The 20,994-nt window shown below is 44.2% G+C and overlaps 1 protein-coding gene across 1 annotated transcript; it reads right to left on the reverse strand.

Moving 5' to 3' along the window:
* Positions 1-870: 870 nt before the first annotated feature.
* LOC104544560 (regucalcin-like) lies at positions 871-6,968 on the reverse strand. The gene is made up of 6 exons (XM_010189469.1): positions 6,803-6,968; positions 6,139-6,321; positions 4,585-4,800; positions 2,984-3,115; positions 2,137-2,291; positions 871-921 (listed from the first exon to the last, which is right to left on the reverse strand). Exons 1-6 carry the CDS (start codon positions 6,966-6,968, stop codon positions 871-873), a joined length of 903 nt encoding a protein of 300 aa, XP_010187771.1.
* Positions 6,969-20,994: the final 14,026 nt, after the last annotated feature.

Here is a 20,994-nt window from a genome sequence, read left to right on the forward strand (position 1 = left end):
TTTGTATAGCCGTATGGACTCACCTCACTTCCAGGGCAAGGTAGGTGTGAAGCAGAGCAATGGGCCAAGAGCCTTTATCCTGATTAACCAATTATCTGGTCAAGTAGTGCAAGAGCAAAGTGCTTGCTGATGACCTAAATTAATTATGTAGAATAAGTACCTAATGCAGGTTTCACTGTAGACTTCACGTAACCGCATTGAAACAATGCACTTTTGGAAAATCCTGTTCAGTGGTCCAGTATATTCAATAATGCTTAGTGAATAAAGCTCCCTTCTTGGTCCTCTGGATCTCAGATTTGTTGGAGAGGAGAGGGAGAGGGAGAGGGAGAGGGAGAGGGAGAGGCCACGTCACAGACCATTCTGGTAGCTTGCAGCTTGGTTGTACCGACAGTGGTAGTGTGGCCTGACATGTATGTGGCCACTTAGCATTTTCATGATAATATCAGAAGGCAGGAAAAAAAAAAATCCAAAAGCCTATTTAAAATATGGTTTATTTCCAACAGCATAAATGGTGTCCTAGAGACAAGACAGATGAGTTCATGACAAGGCAGACGGAAACTGGCTAGCAAGGATGTAAAAATTCAGAGCTGGTCATCAGAAAGTTCAAAAAAACTAAGCTTGAGCTTGAAGAGGTTTATGGAAAGTCACAAAAGCTGTCAAGGTGTAAAACAGATTAACTTTACCTCTCTAACCTATTGCATGATGCCACAGGTCCACAGAACAAGGAATATCTTCAGTTCCAAACAAGCACGTTCTTAAATGTGGATTTAGAAATCCTCACACAGATCAGTTCTACAGTTCATTGGACTTCTCCTTGTCAGCATTACTACAAGATGCAAGCATTTCTTCTTTGTTATTTAACATCAATGTTCAAGCAGCATAGAAATTCTGTGGTAACCCTTTGACACCCAGGCCTGTTATCTGTTTTAAAAAATAAATAATAAAAGAAAGGAAAAAGTTAAATCTCCAACTGAGTACAACATTCAAACATCATAGCAACATACTCTTTCTTCTAGAGAAGCCCAAGAAGAGTTATTGCATGGAGTTCTTTAGAAGTCTTTAAGATCTTTAAGATTATCAAGTACCACTCAATAATTTTGCTAATTTATGCATTATCTGTGTCACTTACTTGTGACCCTTGTCTCTGTATTAACAAAACAAGTCATAACAACTTTTAATGAACTTCAGCCATGCAAGACAAATGTGGGTTTGGAAAATACCAATTCCCTTCTAGAACTGGAGAACTGAGGAAGAGAGAAAAAAAGGCAAGGCTCGAAACTATCTTTTGGTATTTAGCTCTCCTGTGGGCTGCTAAACTTTGCTGCTTGAGAAATCTATCAGTTCTTGGCCATGGGAAATCTGTTCCAAGCACTGCTTTCAACTAGAAGGTCCCAGATTAAATCCCCATTCCTACTGAAACATGTTTTCATCCTATTGCCAGGCTGATAATACAATTTGGTTAATTCCATTTCACCTTATTTACAACCCTTCCCTTTCATGCTATCGTCATCTTTCAGAGAGTGCTGGTAACTGCTGTTTCAGAACTACATTTTATTTTCCCAGTGTAGTTTTTACTAATAGACCAAAAAATTAAGAAAACAAGTTTTGGAGTCAAGAGCCCTGGACAAAAATGTGGATTATTAGTTACTCAAAACATAGCATGCACTTTTAATAGACTCAAAAAATCCTGAAAGTTTTGAGATTGAGATTCAAAGCTTTGCCATGGAGTTTAAGCACATAATTTTTAAAGGTGCAATTTGTGTGGAAGTATTTAGATACTCTGGTATGATCAAAAAACAAGAATTGAAAGTATAGTGTAGTAAGCTATAGGAGCAAGACCCAATTCCTTACAGTGTATTACAGAATATGCTGTACAGGGCAGACTCAGATCTACCATCTGCCTTCAGATCTGGGCCAGATATCCACTTTGGCTAACCAACGTATCAACACTATTACTAGAAATTTCTCCACATATTCCTTCCAAATGCAGGAGCAGCTGTGCAAAAGCAGCTGTACCCAGCCAGGGGGATAAGCAACGTATCTGGACCAGAACATCACCTGAGCAGGATGAGTGAGCACTCTCTGAGTGCAAGACTTGGCAGGTCTGATGTATAGGAAGAAATAAAGCCTGCTTACCTTGAAAATCTCACCCGCATGAGGTTCCTTGGCTAAGGCGGTCTCATCCAGTCCATCGTATGCAGAAGTCACATACATTTCTGAGTAGTCTTTTCCACCAAAGCAGCAAGAGGTGATCCTAGGAGTAGGCAGCATCACAGTTTGGATTCTTTTTCCTGGGAAAAAAAGATGGGATTGTTTCCTAGCATCCATTTGCTAGGAAGCAGGTAAATATGATGGTACTTTTAGTGCACATGGTGCAGCTATGGCATTTACTCAGAAGATATAGCATTTACTCCCTCAGACAGGCCATATCCTAAAGGACAGTTTGTGGGGAAACGAAATTCTTTCATCTGCATCATCTCTATTTTTCAGCCCCTCTCCTGTATCTATGAGACTTCATTTCCTTTTCTCAAAATGAAGCAATAAGGTACTGGAAGCTAGGAAGGTGAGAGACACCTGGGCCTGTCATTCACTAACAGTGTTTCCGAGTTAAACATTGCAAAGCTGAGAATTTTTTCTTTTTTAATTGCAGGTTTATAATGTTTCTCACAATAGATATGCAGTATTTTTTTTAAGTGGCATTATTAAGAAGTGGGTGTGCTGCATCAGCAGACCGTGGGAACAGGCGTGCCTGATGCTGGGAGGCAGCATGGGGAGCTGCACCCTCACATGATCAAGGACTGAACCAGTGATGCTCAGGGTAACCCGTGGGGCAGAAACAAGCAATGAACACCTTTTTCACCTTCCTATCTCTTAAGACACCTTCTTATCTCACCTTCAAACCATTCCTCCTGGCTGCCTTTCCTTTTTCATTCGTGGCACATTAGGTGACCCTCAATACTCACGTGCTGGTGGGAGGCCTTACCTGTCTCCGGGTCTATACGAATTACTCTCCCACCATCAATACAGGCCACCCAGAGCTTTCCCTCTGCATCAATGCACATCCCATCAGGCATATGCTCTTCCTTTTCTAGATCATACAGGACTTTGGGGCAGGCTGCAGGGAGAGTTAAAAGCTGGTGTTACGTGGGCTGGTACCAGTTCTGTATCAGATCCCAGTCTAACATCTTCCACACTCTTGGAAACAGATAAGTTCATTTTCTGTGGCAAAGACATGCTGCAAAATTTATATCACATATGCATTTAGCAGATGTGTTAAAAGCCTAACTTAGCCTGGCAGAAACAAGCACCCAGTAAAGCCATTGCAGTTTGGGATTGTACTGAATTAGAGCTCCTATTATTTTACCAAGGAAGAGAACAAAATGCCTCTGTCCCTCCTGTTAACCCACCAGCTGACCGCCGTATCACAGCTGCCACAAACACAGCAATTTTTCCTGGTCTTTCATTGCTCATGGCAGCCTGTACGTCTTTTTACGAGCAATGCATCACATAAATAATGACCTGGGTTTAAATGTTGGTCATAACCAATCTCTGCTGGCTAAAGATCAAGAACTTTCCTTTTTAATGGCCAGTCAACTTAACAGTTTGGATTAAGCCTATATACCAACCGTCAGCGGTCTCGGCTGCAGCACAGATGGGTTGGTGGGCACATGCATGGTCCATGGAGTGGTGCCCACGGGCAGCACTTTGCCTGCTCTGGCCTCAGCACATTATGGCCGTGACACCATCCAGAAATACATAGTCATCAGCATAAAACCAAAGCTAGGAAACTCAAATTCATTATGTTTTTGTCCTTGGGGAGGGGAAGTTGCATTAAATCTTCTTTAGAAATCTTGTATCTCAAAATCTGTAGAAATATATTTCCCTCAGCAAAATGAAATCTGAGTGAATGTAGTTATTTTGTGCAATTTTCACCCATGATTACACAAAGTCCACACTCATTGGAGTACAAAGGCAGTTCAGCCATTTAAATTACCATGGAATATGACAGATTGATACAGCACAAAAATATTTCACAGGGTTCTGAAATGAGGTTACATCCATTTCACTTGCATTTAAATTTTCCTTTTTTTGAAGATATAATTAAAAACATCCAGAAAATGATTTTAAGTGAAATTTGCCAAACATCTGAAAACAATTTTCATTTCAGAATTGGGAAACTTCAATGATAACTTGATTTTTTAAAATATATTTCCATGACATACAGGCATGCATGCACGTTCTGTACTTGTATTTATGGAGCTAGTACAATCAGAGCATGCCAGTAGATGGCACTCAAGAATAAATAGCATCCTATAAGCTAATTCTCACTCTGCAGTATAAATGGTTTCTTCCCGTATAAGACATCTATTCAGATTAAATTCAGTGGAAGGACTGTCAAAAGTTTGTTCACTAAATACCCCTGGTTTATAACTAAACATGGGAAAACTCACAGTCAGCCTACTGAAATCTGTAACCAGAAGAGATTATATCTGTCAAATAAATCATTGCATCTTACACACCCAGGTCTTGCTGCAGAAAGAGTAATAGCAGTACTTGTCACTGAATTTAGAAAAGCACGTGTACCGATCTTTCCAGAATGCACATCATAGCTGAAGGCATGCACAGCGTATGCCAGGCTGTCGATGTGAAAGAAGGTCCTGTGGTCCAGGGACCAATCCAGACCATTGGAGATGTCCACCTTGTCTAACTGTTTTATTACTGAATAGTCAGGGAAAAGAGTATAGAGAGCGCCTTGCCGCCTCGCTCGGACCCCTGGTGCTGTCTCTTCGGCCATTGTACCTGGAATGGAAATAGGAGCACTAGTTAGAAAGCAGAAACTTTTTCCTCATACTTGATCATAAAACTTCTCTAAGTGTTACTAAGAAAAGAAAGTTGATGAAAAGGAGCAGGTCAGGAGCAGCTGACTGGTGGAAGTGATCCTGGCCAATGAAAGGACAAGTTTCTGTGTTGCCATGAGGTTTAAGCCATGTAAACACCAAAGATCCAAGGGAGCACCACAACATGCCAGGGGCTGAGGTTTTGCTCACAGATGCAGGGAAGCATCATGTGCTCTTTTTGTTGTTGCTTTTTGTAGGCTACTTTTATCATTTAAATACTGGACTGTGACTTTACAATACAGGTGCTGTAAATCATGGTTATCTCAGAAGCAAGTGGAGAATACCACAAAAGTAAGAATTTTTATTAATGAATTTATGCCTCAGTGTTATGCTTGCTATTTAGTTTCTGATTCTCTTTGTCTCTGGAAAAGAGAGAGTTCTACAGCAACACGATGGGAAGCACTCAAGGAGGGTATTTACACCTTCTTTTAACTGTCACAGACTGTCTCTGTCTCTCCTCCTAAAAGACCTTACGAGCTTGTTTTACATCATTTGGCCAAAACCCCTGTTGCAAAGCAGCTTTTTCTCGCTTATTCTTGCCTTTAACTCTAATGACATGTCAGCCCTTGGGCATAACTACAAGTCAAATGAATTTCCTGATTTTTGTCAAATTTGAAATAATAAGAAGAGGCTGGCTGGCAAAACAAATACAGAGCCATTTTCACTCCCTTCAGTCACTCTCCACTTTCAACATGGACTGCTGTGCTTGGCTCATCATTTATATGGGAGAAGAAAAAGCACAGGGGGATCTTTGCTGCATTGCAACCAGTGGCAAAAGTCCTTCTTGCCTTCAGGAGGCAGGATCTCTCCCCACATCCCTGCTCCCCAGGGGGAAGGCTGTACATGAAGGGTGCACGCCACAGCTTATCTTATGCTCTAGGAGCTGCATTCTCTTCTACATCTCCAGAAACCTTCCCACCTGCATGAACCCTTCACCAACTTTTCACCCCCTGTGTAGGGAGATGTTTGAAAATCACTATCCACCAAGTAGAAGAGGAGCCTTCCTGCCAGACAGTCCTTGTCAACAGCCTCTGTCCTCATTTATGTCAGAGGAAGTGGGGTCCCTTGTCCTGCTCCTTTGGGCAGCAACCAAGTGTTCACAAGAGAGCTCATGCTTGCTACGTTGGTTTTTGTGGGGAACTCAACAGAGGAGTCAAGAACACAGAATAAAATGCATTATATAAAATACACTGTAATCAGATCCTCTTTGATCTGGGGGAAATTTCTGCCAGGAACTTACCAGCAAAAAACCTCCCTTTTGGATCCACTTTCCCATCATTGAACCTGTTGTTGGGTTTATCCTGCTCGAGCTCAAGGATGGTGGTGACCTCCTGAGTGTCCCAGTCCAGAAAGGCAAACCTGGTCCCCAGGGCAATGACGTAGCCTCCACACTGCCGCAATGCCACTGAGCCAACGCGGGCATCTGCAAGCAAAGAGTAGTGGGAGATGGTGGGCAGCTCCTGGGCCATCAGTCAGCCCTACCCCTCCTGACCTCACCTCAGGCATGTGGGCTTGATCAGGACATTCCTGACCTGGGAAAGGCTGAGCTGATGCTAAAATCTTTAGCACATCCCACTGGCTCTATGTTCTCCAGATCATTCCACCTTCTGGGCAGACATAGCCATTTGGACTGTACCTTTTCCTCTGCAGGTCCCAAATGAAACATGCCTTCTCACTGGGACTTAGCAAGGGCAACGTGTGCATGGCCCTCCACATCTGAGCACAATCACCTCTGCTCACCTGGCTCTGGCCACATCATGCTTAGCAACATGTCATGGGAGGGCGGGCTGTGTGGCCACCAGGAAAGTAAGGGAGACCACCATGCTGCAGGACTCCTACTTGAAGGGATGGACGAGGTGGGCACAGAAGATTCCCAGGATGAAGTGGAGAGTATAGACTCTTACCCACAGACACACTCTGCACCTCATTGGTGAGTGGGCTCCAGCGGCAAACTTTCTGTGAGTTAATGTCAACATAGACGAGTGCACACTCCCTTTCTTCCCAGACCGGGCACTCTCCCATCCTGTTCTTCTCCTTCACGACAGATTCGATTCTGATGGAGGAGGACATGGTCTGAGGGGAAAACGGTCAATAACGGATTTAATGAAAAGCTCTGGTTGTGTGAATTTTTCACAAATACAGTGCTTAAAAGCAGAGCTTGTAAATTGCAAAGCCCTCCAAATCCCAAATCACAGAGTAATTTAGGAGGTTCCTGTGACATTTCTATGGCTTTATGGCTGGTACTGATCTCAAGGCTTCTCCTTAGCAAAACTTTCCTAGGAGAGAGACTTGAAACCAGAGCTGCTGATAAGGCAACTGCTGTCACCCTTCGCCTGTGGAGAGGAGGGAGTGACTAAGGTTCGCAAATCCTCTCAGTGTGGATTAAAGTGAAAAAGCACTTCGGATCCAAACACAAACATCAGCTTTAATAGGAACAAACATTCTATAAATGTTGGCCCTCCCACAAATATATCTACCTAAGCTATGCTGCATTATGGGAACTTGACACCTTTAAGGGGAGAGAGAAGAAGAGAGAGAGAAGAGAGGAAAAGAGAGAGAAAGATTGAGACAGAGAGAGATCACAAATCCTAGGTCCAGCGTTGGACTTGTCAAGGAGGCTATTCGGCAAGAAGCCCAGCAAGCCCCAGAATGAGTGATGTGTCTCTATATATTGGCCCCAGTTCCAGGACTTCTGGAACCTTCCCTCTCTCCAGCACCAGGAGTGGCTGAGATACCAATCGGTCAAGAGGAGTGACAGTAGGCCCCTCCCTGTGCCCAGCTCCAGCCTCTTTGGGGACTTTTGGAGGCTCCTCTTGAGGCATGGCCTGGGCTTACGGCAGAGGCACTTGAGGCTCACCCCTTACAGCACTCTGTGGGCTCAAACACTCCAAGGTCCCTTTCAACAGTAGTGATCTGAACATAGGGTATTGAAGAAGAAAAAGCAGAGAATAAGCAGTTTAGAAGATGCCTTATTATAGCAAAGCTGATAACTAGGCCAGGTAGTATCACCAAAAGCATTACTAGAGCTTCTACTACTAGACCCCACCATACCATTAAATCCAAGTTTTTTGAGTAAAGCTGAGATCCATGAGGCGGTGTTCCAATCCATCTTCCATTCATTCAGTAACATTGACTGGAACAGGTCTCCTGTCTTGGCTACAATTTCTCACAGTTTCTGACAAGCTTCCTCAATTGTGGTTGTGACATTGTGTAACAACATTCTCCATCTGAATGGTTCAGCTCTCAACACACACTATTCTTTGACTAATAGCATATCCAGTGCTAGAAAGGGGTGTAAGGCCATCTTCAACACCTGTGGCACTTGCAAATTTAGTTCTTCAAAAAGAAGTTCAGTCCAATTACTCAAATTACGTACCTGCCAGCTCAGATTTTCTGACATGCAATGGTGCCTATGTAGAAGCACACTTGGAGCGAATACAGCCTCAAAGGACTACTTTTATCCCTCAGGTATAATAATTGGTTGCTTAAAACCCTCTTACCCACTAGGTGGAGCCTAAGGTGTTTGAACACCTTGCTTAATTATTTTAAAGGCCATGGCTTAACCAGAAGATGTTCTGGGAACTTTTCGTTAGAAAGCACAATATTTAGTCTTTCTAGAGTCATAAGTTAAGATATGCGGGCCTAGAACAGACTTCCTCTAAGCTTTCTACAAGAGTAGGTAGGACAGGTCAAGCGAAGTCCATTCAGCTGAGCAGCACCCACCTTCTACCCCAGATATTACTCCTTTTTTTAATGGCTGATGCACTACTTTTATTGTGTGTGGTGCTGTGGGAACCTGCAGGCTTGAAAGGCTGCTGGAGAGAGCATTATGATATGTTGCAATAGTGAATCCTCTCTTTGTTGCTCCAGGATTTTAGATGTGTTCTAAACCTGCAGGGTTGAGCATGCTTCTGAGTATTGATGGAGATGAGAGCTTAGCATGGCAGTGGGTTGCAGACCTTGTTACAGGCTCAGCATGACAATGGGAGACCGCACGGGGAGCCCGACCTGCGGGATGTCCTGACACAGCAGGTTCACATTTTGTCATTGAACCAAATCAGAGCAATTCAAAATATGAATGAATACACACAGGGACCCACAGTGGCTTCAGGGTCAGTAGTCACATCCGCTCCTTGACTAGCAACTCAACCCAAAGATGAAAGGCCCCATGACTTGTCTGGGCATCATCATTTCAGTCGGATTCAACACATGCAAACACACATTTCTCCTCGAGCACCTCTGTCCCAATTCATTAGCATGGTAAGCATAGATTTGCAGGGCAGTATAAGGATAAGTATAGACAGTAATTCATATAGATTATATTATTTGTATTGGACAAAAAATGTTTAAGGAACCAAGCACATTCATACCAAGAGCTGTTATGGTGAGCATAGCCACCCCATTTGTCAGGAGCTTGAATACACCAACTCAGGAATAGTGGAATGTTATATTAGTGGTGTAGAGGTTCATCATGAGGTGGAGTGACCCACCAACATACATGACTACAAGGGATCTCCACCTCTCAGGGACACCACGTCTATTTCAGTATGTGATTACAAGGAATTTTCACCTCTTAGGGATGTGATGTCCACTTTCTTTGGGCTGCAAGGGTGGCATTTGTATTTCCTTTGCAGAGCTGTTGCTTCCAACAGGTAGCATTGCACATATTTTCCCAGGTCATGTTAACTGGAAATCGTTAGGCTACCAGCGAGGTTATGCACCAAATTGTTTCACGTGGAATGGGAATGAGTCAGCTCCCCACAAACATTTTTCCTTCCCATGTGTATCTTGAATACACTTTTGGTTTAACATCTCTAGTTTCAAATTCGTTATTCATGAAAAATTTTGCCAAATGATGGCAAATTTAAGACCCACTGACACAGACGTGTGGAGGTCTATACAAAGATCTTGGTCTGTTCAACTCTGGATTCAGATAAAGCCAGTAATAGGTTCTCATGCCATGTTGGGTCGGTTATCCAAATTCCCAGTTGACTGAATCGAGATTACACATCCACAAGGTAAGAACATAACTTCTCCCACACCATTTTTCCCTAGTAAAGAATAAAACCAGGTTTAATAAGATCAGACCAACAATGCAAAGCATGACCCACTCAATAATTGAAAATATAAGCCCCATGGTGGGCTTCTGACAACCTGCAAAACATGTACACAAAGATGAATAATGATTAAAAGGATGGGACAATCCATCAGGTATGAATACAGTGATTCTTCCATGCGCATCAGTAGTCGCCTTAGTTTAAAGACTGAGTGGGTTCTTTAAGGTTAGGAGCATTGTTCCTACTGTCAGCAGGTCTACTAGAACAGGTTGTTCTGGATAATGGAGTGGGTTCATCGGGTCCTCAGTCTCCTTTTTTCTGGACAGTATGGACAGAGGCTTAGGATAGAACATGGTTAACTCATGGGCATCCATTAATTCCCCAGTGGCTACTGACTTTATATACCACATCTGACATCCATTGTGCCCATCCCAGTTCATGAGGTTTTAGGGTTTGCTTCAGGAGCCCATTGATGTGTTTGACGATGCCATTAGCCTGGGGTTAATATGGGATATGAAAGACCCATCGGATCCCTTCATCCCATGCCTGCTCTTGAACCGCCCTGGAAGTAAAGTGGCTTCCATTATGTGATTTGGGTAAATAGCTAAACTGTGTCTTTAGACCTTTCACAGCACTATCTCCCATTGCCTGCCATACTGCTTCAGCTTGGGTTAACCCTGACACCACTTCAACTCCTACAAGAACATACTGTTTTCCTTTGGAGCTCCAAAATGTACCAATGTAGTCCACCTGCCAACAGTGCCATAACCCTTTATTATCTCTTAAGTGTAGAGGTTGGTCCTTAAGAGGGTTGTGTTCTCCTAATCAAACATGTCACAGGCTGCACACGGAAATAATGGGCATTACATAACGCTCTGGTTACAAACCACCCTCTGCTAACTGCCTCCTTGAACACATCTTTACTTCCTGAACGGCCTCATTTTACATGCAAGCGTTCCAACAAATGATCCCATATTTCCTCCTCACCCTCCACAGCCACCCTTGCTAAGTGGGCCAGTGAATCTACTTGGTTATTCAAATGATGAGCTACATGATCCTCTGCTATGTGTGCCACAACCCATCCTACCAGAAAGGACTTCTGTTTAGGAGAGTTTAGGACTTCTTTCCACTTTTCTCATTGCCATACCAGTACTCGATTGATCTCCCATTTGTTTTGTTCCCAGAATGGGAGCCATTTGGTGCATTTCTTGAACACAGTATATGAATCAGTGCAAATAAATACTGGTTCTTTAGTCTCGGCTTCTCTAGTAATCACTGCTATCAATTCTCCCACCTGAGCATTTCCCTTGCCCTCTGTCACAATTCAGTTCTCTGAATTAACATGCAAGGCCACCATTTGATATTTCTATACCTTTCCCTCTCTTCTACAGGACATGTCAGTGAACCATATGTTCTTTAGATGGGGTTCAAATCAGGGGGCAGGTTTGTATAAGAAGGAGGAGGTCAGGAGTCCAGCTGATTATTGGGCAGTTCTTGCATATGAAGCACCTTGGGTGCTCCCTCCTCTATCTGATGCATATGGCAATAGTTATCTAATTGCACATACACTGCCTGACCGTTTCCCCTTGCGCAACCCTCACAGGAGGGTAGGTTCTGGCCAGTACCAGTTTCAAGACCTTAAAAGGTCCTCGTAGAATGATTGGTTGTTGTATGATTTTCTCAGCTTTCTGTAAAGCTAGACTAACCACAAAAAGGCCCTTGAATATAATTTTTTCAGCACCTTTAAAACTGTGTGAATAAAACCCTCAGGTCTTCATTGCCACATATGTGTGGATAGTCCATGAATTGCAAAGCCCCATTTGATATGGAGTAGATCTATTTGGTATATTGGCCCTAAGGCCTAATGTACCCCAGCCTCAAAAAGTAACAGCTTTAAGGCTTCTTCATGAATAGGGGTCCAGTCCCTGGTGGCTCTTTTTCATGTTAAATTGTATAGAAGGTGGGCTACGATGGAGAAATCTGGGATGTGTTTTCTCCAAAACACCAGCAATCCCAGGGCATGTTGTAGTTCCTTCTTATTTCTATTCATTTTCACTTGTTCAAGACTAGTCAGGTTTTTGGGAGGAATTCACACCCTCCCCTCCACCAGACAGACAGGAATTTTACCTCAGAAGATGGGAGTTGTACCTTTTCTGCTAGAATTCGGAGCCTTTTCTAGGTGAGTAATTATCTCTGTTTGAGTTTGTCCTACCATGGTGGTGTCAGGACTGCCAACCAATTTAACATCAATATATTGATATACTTTGACTCCCTCCCTGGGGGTAACTCCAGCAAGTTCTTGTGGTAGTGCGTAGTGAACAATAGTTGGCGAGTGGCAATATCCCTTGAAATTGTGTAAATGGTTGAAAATGTGTAAAAGTGAATCACACCACCTTCCCATGTAAAGGTGAAGTGATCTCTGTCTGCTTTCTCTAAGGGGACTATGAAAAACATATCTTTTACATCAATGGTCACCAAAATCTGATGGGCTTGCTCCTACACATTCACAATTAATTTGGCTTTGTTAGGCACTACAGCTGTTAAAGGGTCCGTGCTGGCATTTAGACACTGACAGTCAATTATCAGTTGCTATTTGGTTTATGGAGTGGCCACACCAGGGAGTTGTAAGTGAGTTGGGATAATTATTCCTTGTTCTTGCAGTTCAGTTATTAGAAGAGTGATCCCTTTCCTTGCCCCAAAAGGTAGAGCATAGGGGTTTATATTAATGATTTTGGAGGGAAGAAGCGTGGGCATCAATTGTAAAGAAGCCATGGGAAGTCCAAATTTCCACTCCCTTCCTTAAGGGAAGTGGAAATAATCAGGTCCTAGAATGTTTATAGGCAAAATATCCAATTTCATTATGACCTCAGCAGGAGAAGCATCTCCTGGTAACCAGCACTTGACTCAAGCCGTTGGCTGCAGTATAGAGTTCCTGAAAGCATGAGACCCAAAATTGGTTTTTATCAGCAATTATGCCATTGCAGTTAGCAACATCTACCCAAAATGCTGACATTTGAACATCTCTATCTACTAAAAATGCAACTGGGGTATTGAAAGAACCAAGAAGGAAAGTAATTAACAAGTCTCTCTTATTATTTTCCGTGACCCTCTTTAGCCCACTGGCTGTCCCTCAGTTCACTTACTGGGGATGGCATGTCCAGATTCCCATCCCAAGTTCAATTAAGTCCTTTTCAGGGGTGGAAGGTATCTTAGGAGCAATTACTGCCATGTTGTCAGATCAGGATTCAGCCCTCATTCTCTCTTGGGTGGGATGGTCAATTTAGGAGGGCACTTTCCTTTTGTCTTTCCACACCTGAATGAACTTTTCTAATGCCATAGTAGGCATACTGTCTATTAATTCTTTTTTTGATTTCCTCAGCCCACAAAAGGTTTCTCTTTGCTCCTAAGGTTCATGGGAGGGGGTGTCAATTTTCCTGTCATTCCACTCTTCACACAGCAGTCTTTGATTTTATAGTTTCCTCCATAATCTCCATCCTTCTATCATAATTTATTAACTCATCAAGGAAGGCTTTTGAGGGACTAAACGCCTATCATACATTCATTGAAGATAAGCAAGCTTCTGCAAACTTTCAGTCAAATGGCTTATAGTTGTGGTCTCGATATGTACTGGATCCCCCTTTCCAATGGGTCTAGGCCTCCTGCTCAATAGGCAGCTCATTGAGTTAATGACCATGGGTCTCTTGGGTCATCCATAGTTAGAAAATTCCCTGGCCCACAGTACCCTTGGGCTTCATCTTCTGACAGCAAAACCTGATCACCATTGGTCAATGATACCCTCCATACATATTCTGTCTCAGTTTCCTGAGTTAACCTAGTGTATTTTTCCTAGATTTTTGTCATTTTAGCTGCCAAGTACTGCACCATCCGGGTAGTAACTTGCAGGGCTCCCCAGCCCTGACCGTTGTCTTATCAGTGGTGGTCTAGGTCTTAATCAGTGGCCTCATCACCGGTTCCCTATTTTCAAGGAAACATATTTCCTGGCTACTTTCCAATTTCTTAGTTGGGTACAAGGCTCTTGGGTCTCCTTTCTCAGCCAGTTGTGCCAAGCTGGTGAATTTCAGTTCACTATCTGGGAAGAATTAAGATCTGTCTGATCAGATGATCCCTGTCCCCTTTCCTCTAATTTGAACCATAAATTTTTTTCTCAGTCCAATGCATCTGACTGAGCCGTGTGAAGTCTCTGAGTGGTTACGTTCAGCAGTTGACTCTAGAGGATTTTAATTTGTTCTTGCAAAGATTTAACCTTTTCATCATTAGTTTATTTAGTTAGATGCCTCTCCTTCTGGGTTGTCACTAGTGCTGCTACCAGCACAACACACACCATGGCTTTTCCTGTTAGTGCCTTCTGTTTCTTAGTAAGTGTTGCAATTATATCCACAACAGCTTTCAGAGCAGGCCAATTAACATGAGCCCATGATGTTCCCAGTGGGGAAGATCACGCCTGATATTCCTTCAACTTTTTAATAATGGGAATCAGTCAAGAATCGGCATTTCCTGGGCACCTATGGCCTGCCACTGCTTGAACCTCTCCTGGCTTATCACTGAGAGGTTATTTGCCATCTCTCCCCAGCTGCACTAACCAGGTGGAGAGCCCATATCCCTCAGGACCTTTCAACACTGAGGGGACCCTCTCTGTAAGGCAAATGATTATGTCATGTCCCACTCATGGGGAGAGGGGAGTGACTAAGGTTTGCAATTCCGCTTGGTGTGGATTAAGGTGAAAAATCACTCCAGGTCCAAACACAAAAACATCAGCTTTAATAGGAACAAATATTCTATAAATGTTGGCCCTCTGACAATTGTATCTACATAAGTTATGAAGCACTATGGGAACTTGACACCTTTAAGGGGACAGAGAAAAAGAGAGAGAGAAGAGAGGAAAAGAGAGAGACTGACTGAGATATCACCTATCCTGGATCCAGCATTGAACCTGCCCAGGGGGCTATTCAGCAAGAAGCCCAACAAGCCCCAGAATGAGTGACATACCCCTATATATTGGCCCCAGTTCCAAGACTTCTGGAACCTTCTCTCACCCCAACACCAGGAGTGGCTGAGACAGTCATCAGTCAAGAGGAGTGACAGTAAGCCCCTCCCTGTGCCCAGTTCCAGTCTCTTTGGGGACTTTTGGAGTCTCTTCTCAAGACATGACTGGGCTCACAGCACAGTCACTTGAGGCTCATCCTTACACCTGCCTCCAGGCAAAGCAGTGCTGGGGACATGGCCCTGAGACAGGACCAAGCTGTCAGCTGGGGATCAGTGATCCCAAGGGTCCTCTAGACCATGGAGAAGGACTGGTGGGCAGCAGCACTGATGGGTCAGAAACCTTTTTGTGGAAAATCAAGGCTCTGCCTTAATAACGCAGATTCCTTGACATGATCCATAGTAAGATGTATACGCGCCCATAATACTGACCACAGTTTGCCACCAAGGCCACTGCAGACCAAGTGCCTGTTCCCACACCGAGTCAGTGTGAATATGCAAACACTGGGGAAGGCTCCTCCCTTTGAAATCCTGCTGCTTTGTTTTCCTTCTAAGCATTTCATTTTCATCGGCCCCCTATCCATCCCAGACAGGGCTCCAACCCCTGCTGCAGACTCCAAATTTCACCCTGTGCCAGGCTGCGGGGTATAATTAGCCCAGTTGCTACTTTGGGAGCAAAGCGCCTATGAAGCTCCCATCCTGGGTGCCTGCTCCTGCCAAGGGGTGTTCATCCCCCTGCTGCTCCATCCCCTCATCCCCATTGCAGCAGGATGCCTGCAGGGACACCAACCACAGCACCCACCCTGGCACAGGGTGCCAATGCCACATGTTTGTGTTCAGATCACCTTTGATTCCCTTTGAAACAGGTAGCTTGACCCCTGCATCTGCCTTGCCCCTACTGCGGTGTGGGATGTGTGCAATAACCTCCACCATGCAGCTCTTACAAAAGCAAGGGGCCTACTTGCTGCCTCCGCCACCGCTCATGGAGACGATTCTGCTACACCCACTGGCCTCAGCACATTTTTTCCACAGATCAGAGAGATATTTCTTGGAAGGCAGCCAGTCCCTGACATAACGCTATTCCTAAGGATTACTGTCTTCAAGCGGTCATTGTTTACTTGTAGGTGAGCTGGTGATAAGGTTTACAGATAATTAATTAGCACTAATTTGCTTCGAGGTACTGTGAGAAGAGCCAGTAATCACCACGAGTGGAAATGCCAGGGCCTGGGACTTGGTATCTTCCCTGCTCCCTGGCCGCAGGCATGCATGGCAAGGAGTCACATAGCCAAGGTGAGGTTCAGACAACCCATTTATCAAATATATAATTCTCCCTTCCAAGAATAATGGCCACAGGAGGCCAGGCAGTGACTTGTGACAGCTCAGAAAGGTGCAGGCAAACAGCTTAGGTCTAAAGTGTAAATAAGGACATGCAGCAAGATGCCAGTAAAACCTCCTAGAACCTTTAATATGTGCTCAAGCTGGAGGATTGAGTTTCTCTTGGCTTACAGTTTTGTGTCATGTGGCTGCCATATTTCGGACCTAAGGCCTGGAGACATGACGCTGACTTTATTGTATTGTGGCCTGGAAAACACAGGTCTGCTCTCGCCCCTGCAGAAAAAAGGGGTTCAGCAGCAGCCCAGCATCTGCACAGCTTTCACAGAGGCAGAAAGTCTCCAGATCTGCAGCTGGTGTGTATTTGTCTTGTCGGTTGTTTCATTGACCCAATTGAGCCTTATTAAACCTCCCTCTTACCACCAGCTCCCTTTTTCATATTTGGGCTCAAATTTCCCCCATTTTTAAGAGGAGGGCAACTAGAAGGGAAGATTTTTTCTCTAATTTTTACGAACAGCTGAAAACGGAAGGTCGCAACAGGAAGGATCATCCAACCCGAAGCAACAGCACTGCCCTCCAAAATAGTCCCCACAAGATGGGACGATGCAGCCCTCATTTTCTCCTGCACCCAGTGGTCCACCTCCCGCCACCACACCATGGAGCTATGTAGCAGCAGCATCTCACAGAATACAGCACCTCAGAGGGAAATATGAGGAATTGACCCCCAAAAGCCTTGTTCAAAACATCCTGGCTTCATCGCTCCCTAAGCATCCTGCCACCCCTCATGTTTTTGTGCAGCACCTGGCACCCTGCTTCCCGCAGCACTGATCCAGTAGAGGTAAGTGTGAAGGGAAAAAAAGAGCAATTCCAAACAGAAAGCATCAAATCCTGCTGTAGTCTACCCAAACAAAATCCTTGTGGATAAAAACAACATGTTCACCCTGCTTGTATCCAGTCTGCAACATTTTGTTGGCGTTTTTGCCCTCTTGGACTTGTGCCTAAACTCTTCACAAAGAGAAAGGGGCTGACAGGTGTCACGAAAATATTTTCTGAGCTAAATTGTTTGAAGTTATCAGAATTTGGAGACTGTAAGAAAAAATTCCTGGTAAGAATGAAAAAAACAATGTAAAAACATCCCTTCTGTTATTTGAAAGTAGCCTTTCTAATCCTCAATCCTCATCCCTTTGACATCTTGACAAAATTGTTTCCATACCCTTAAGATACAAACTCACAACTGGTCTTAAAAGGTTTCTTTGCTCTTTCCTTCTCTCCCCCATGCAAGCACAGACGATTTAATTTTTAATTTCAAGTTGAAGCTTTGAATAAGCAGGCAGACATTTAAAGCTTTTAATGCACGTACAGTGAAACAACTGCCTGTGTAAACCAAGGAATTTTAAGAACCCTATTCCCGCAGTCAAACAGCTGAATATTTAGAGTAAGCTGGAGAACATCTATGTGAAACTCTGCAGTTCACAGTAACACACCTTGTGAAGGAAAATATTGCAAGACCTGGGTTGATGTCTCTTTTCCAGCACTGGTCCGACGAAACCAGGTGCTGTTTTTGGTGACAATTAAAACCGTGCAATAGTTGATGTTATCTGCACCGAGCAGGTAACCTTTTACATTTTGTATTCAGTCAGCAGTCACATGAGTGACGAGGCATGGGCCAAATCCATTCTGGATGCTCTGGTTCGTGGTGCCAGCAGCAGAACATGTGATAGGGAAAAATCCTTGCTCAGTATTTTTCTCATAGCATGAGAGCAGGAGAGGAAAACCAAGATGTTGCACCATTCGCCTCAAGGGCTAGCCCCGTCTTCCCAAATTTCAGGGCAAATTAGTATCTTGCATGATAAAAAGGAGAGGTTAATAAAAGATGCAGGGGAGGGTTTTGTAGTATGAGTTACTTTGAATGATAAAGAAAACATTATTCTTGTGATTAGGGCATATTAGCATCGTTAAGACTTGGCTCCTATTCCCACCTGAACCACAACCTTCCCCTGTGCAGTCACCCACTCTCCTCCCCAGGCTCCTCGCCTCTGCCTCAGTGGAGGGCTGCGAGGGGAACGGCTTTGACCAGGAAGCTTTGGCGATTGCCGCGGATGCTGCAGGACGGCAATCTCTTGCTTGGCTTTTAAGGCTTTGAATTTTTAGGACTTTTTTCCTTTTCCTTCTTTGGCATCTCCCCTTTTTTTGTCTGTGGGAGGTGAACGTGGAAGATACCAAGTGCCTGCTCCCACCCATCCCTGCTTGGCAGAGGTTGGTGGTGGCAGGTCACCGCCCCGACAACTGGACCAGCAAGGTGGGGACAAGGGCAGGCTTATGGTGGGGACAGAGCCCAAGCTGGGCAGAGAGCCAGAGTCAGGAGCAGCGTTTTGGTGACAGGGCACCTCTCTGGGTCCTGCCTGCTGCAGCAAGTTGAGGGGGTAGAGGGGGAGGCAGGTTGCTGCTGAAGGTCACTGTCCCCACCAGAGTCAGCGAGGGCAGAAGGCACCGGGGAGGAATGCCCCAAACCAGCATGCAAGAGCAAGGCATTTCTTTACTCATGCAAAACTTTAATGAACATTTTAATTGGATGTTCAAATGATTAATGAAATTAACATTTTTCCCAGATGACCAAATAGCCAAAACAGACCTGGTATCATCCTATTGCAGTCACCATCGATTCCAATTCAGAGATTAAAAAATTACAGCCCTAAGCCAGAGACAAATTCAAATATTTCTAGAAGAAAAGCCAGCAATAATTTCCAAGTCAAACTCCTGTTGGGGTCGCTGTATTACAAGCAAAGTGGTTGTGGGTGCCTTGAGGACCCTTCTCAGTCTTCCTTGAGCTTCCAGACAAAGGCACTGGGGCTCCATCTCATTTCAGCAGAAGCTCTCTGCCTCTGCTTGCTCTCACATTTTTCACACTACTCCCTGCTTTCTTTCTTTTAACCTAAATTATAACTTTGAAGGGAGGTTCAGGTAGAACAATATGCATTTTTTTCACAGCATTTTCAGCTGGAAGACACATTAGAAAGGAAAAATCTAGTTGAAGATAACTGTAACTGCTTTCATTTAAAAAGAAAAGCAATTGGTTCTCAGATACAGAAAAAAGTTGTTTTTTTCTACAAAATATTTCCCAAAGCATTTTTTATAAAGGAATTTTGATGGAGAAAATCACATTTCTCATTTAGCCCTTTTCTTCTGGTGACTTGACTGCCTTCCCCACCACAGGCTGTGGCAAAGTAAAATCAAGTAATGTAAAGGGACAAAGCATTTGCCTCACCACAGCTGAAGAAAAGCATAGGCTGCTTTCCTGGTTAGCAGCTCAGATGCTGGATCATCAGCAGTACCAGGCAGGACAACAGCTGGGAAAACACTACCAGAGCATGTCTCTGATTTACTCAGGTGGCTGCAAATGCTCTGGGGACACCCCCACCGCATTTTGGCACCATCTCTTATTCCTACCCTACTGACTTCTGGACTACCAGTACAAGTGTCACATCCACCACCCTCAGCATGCCATTTCCACATCCCCCATACCTGCCTTTCCAGGGGTCGGTCACTTGAGGAGGACACACCTCTCAAAGGCTTTGTGGATGCTGTCCAGAACTGGTGCAACCCTGCAGTAGCAGGTGCATGCATTCTTTTAATTATTTCCACAACAGAAAGAGCCTGTCCCCACCATGTACTTCATTTGTTTCTTAACGTTGCTGGGTTGCGAAGCAAGTTAAAGTTGGCCAAAGGCAGTCACTCACCCCTGTACCTCTGGCTCATGCCCCACAGCAATGTCTCTTTCTGGGGTGGCTTCCTCTCTCCTTCCTACTGCTTTGGTCTCCTCTGATGCAACTCCTACCACTCCTTTTCATAGTCCGTACTTTTTATCAACATAGTATAATTGGGAGAGTGTATCAAGGCCATTAGCACACCACATAGATTAATGTGGTATTTAAATAATTGTATTTGTCTTCTGCTACCTACAGGCATAGCTCAGACAATAGCTTTGAATTTGTTCCTGGGGCTTTACAAAGATTTAGTAAATCCATTGCTCCCCTCTTCTTTCCACAACTCCCAAAATTACATTCGTATCTCTTATTCCCCTTGGGGGTCCATCCCAGCTTTCATTACTCTAGAAACTTGACTTTGCATGTAATTCAATTGTCCTGATTAAGACTCTTAAAGTCATTCTTCACTTAGAAAGAGTCATTTTCTGTGGCTGTCTCCCTCTTGGAGACAACAACAGACATGGTTAGAGTTAATGAAGACACAGTTATTAAAAAGCCCAGGCAGGCACAAGTGTAGCTACTCACCCCGGCGATATCCCACTCAGCAGCGTTGTCCAAAAGTGAAGTCAAGGTTTATCTTCTCGTGGTTTCGCCCTTTTGTAGGATGGGTTTGGTCCCTCCCCAGTGCTTGAGATGGGAAGCACAGGAGCTCCCCGGGCAGTCACTGCCGCCTGCTTTTAATTCAGCAGAGCTATTTTGCCAGCAAAGGATTACTCGAGCTTTCTCCAGCTTGGCTGGGAATACACTTCACCTATGACTGTAGATTTTGGTCACAAGGGTGAAGAAACCCTCAGGGCACAGCAGCTGCTCCTCCTGATACAGCTTTTCCTGTCACTGGGTTCTTGCTTAACCCTCATTTAAATCAGCACAAGTCTTTGATTAAAGAGGTGAGTGCCATTAATAAGCGAGGCATTAAAGAAAAGTCAATAAGCTTTCCTAATT

This window comes from Mesitornis unicolor, unplaced genomic scaffold (genome assembly GCF_000695765.1).
Source record: "Mesitornis unicolor isolate BGI_N332 unplaced genomic scaffold, ASM69576v1 scaffold1788, whole genome shotgun sequence".
Lineage (NCBI taxonomy): Eukaryota > Metazoa > Chordata > Aves > Mesitornithiformes > Mesitornithidae > Mesitornis > Mesitornis unicolor.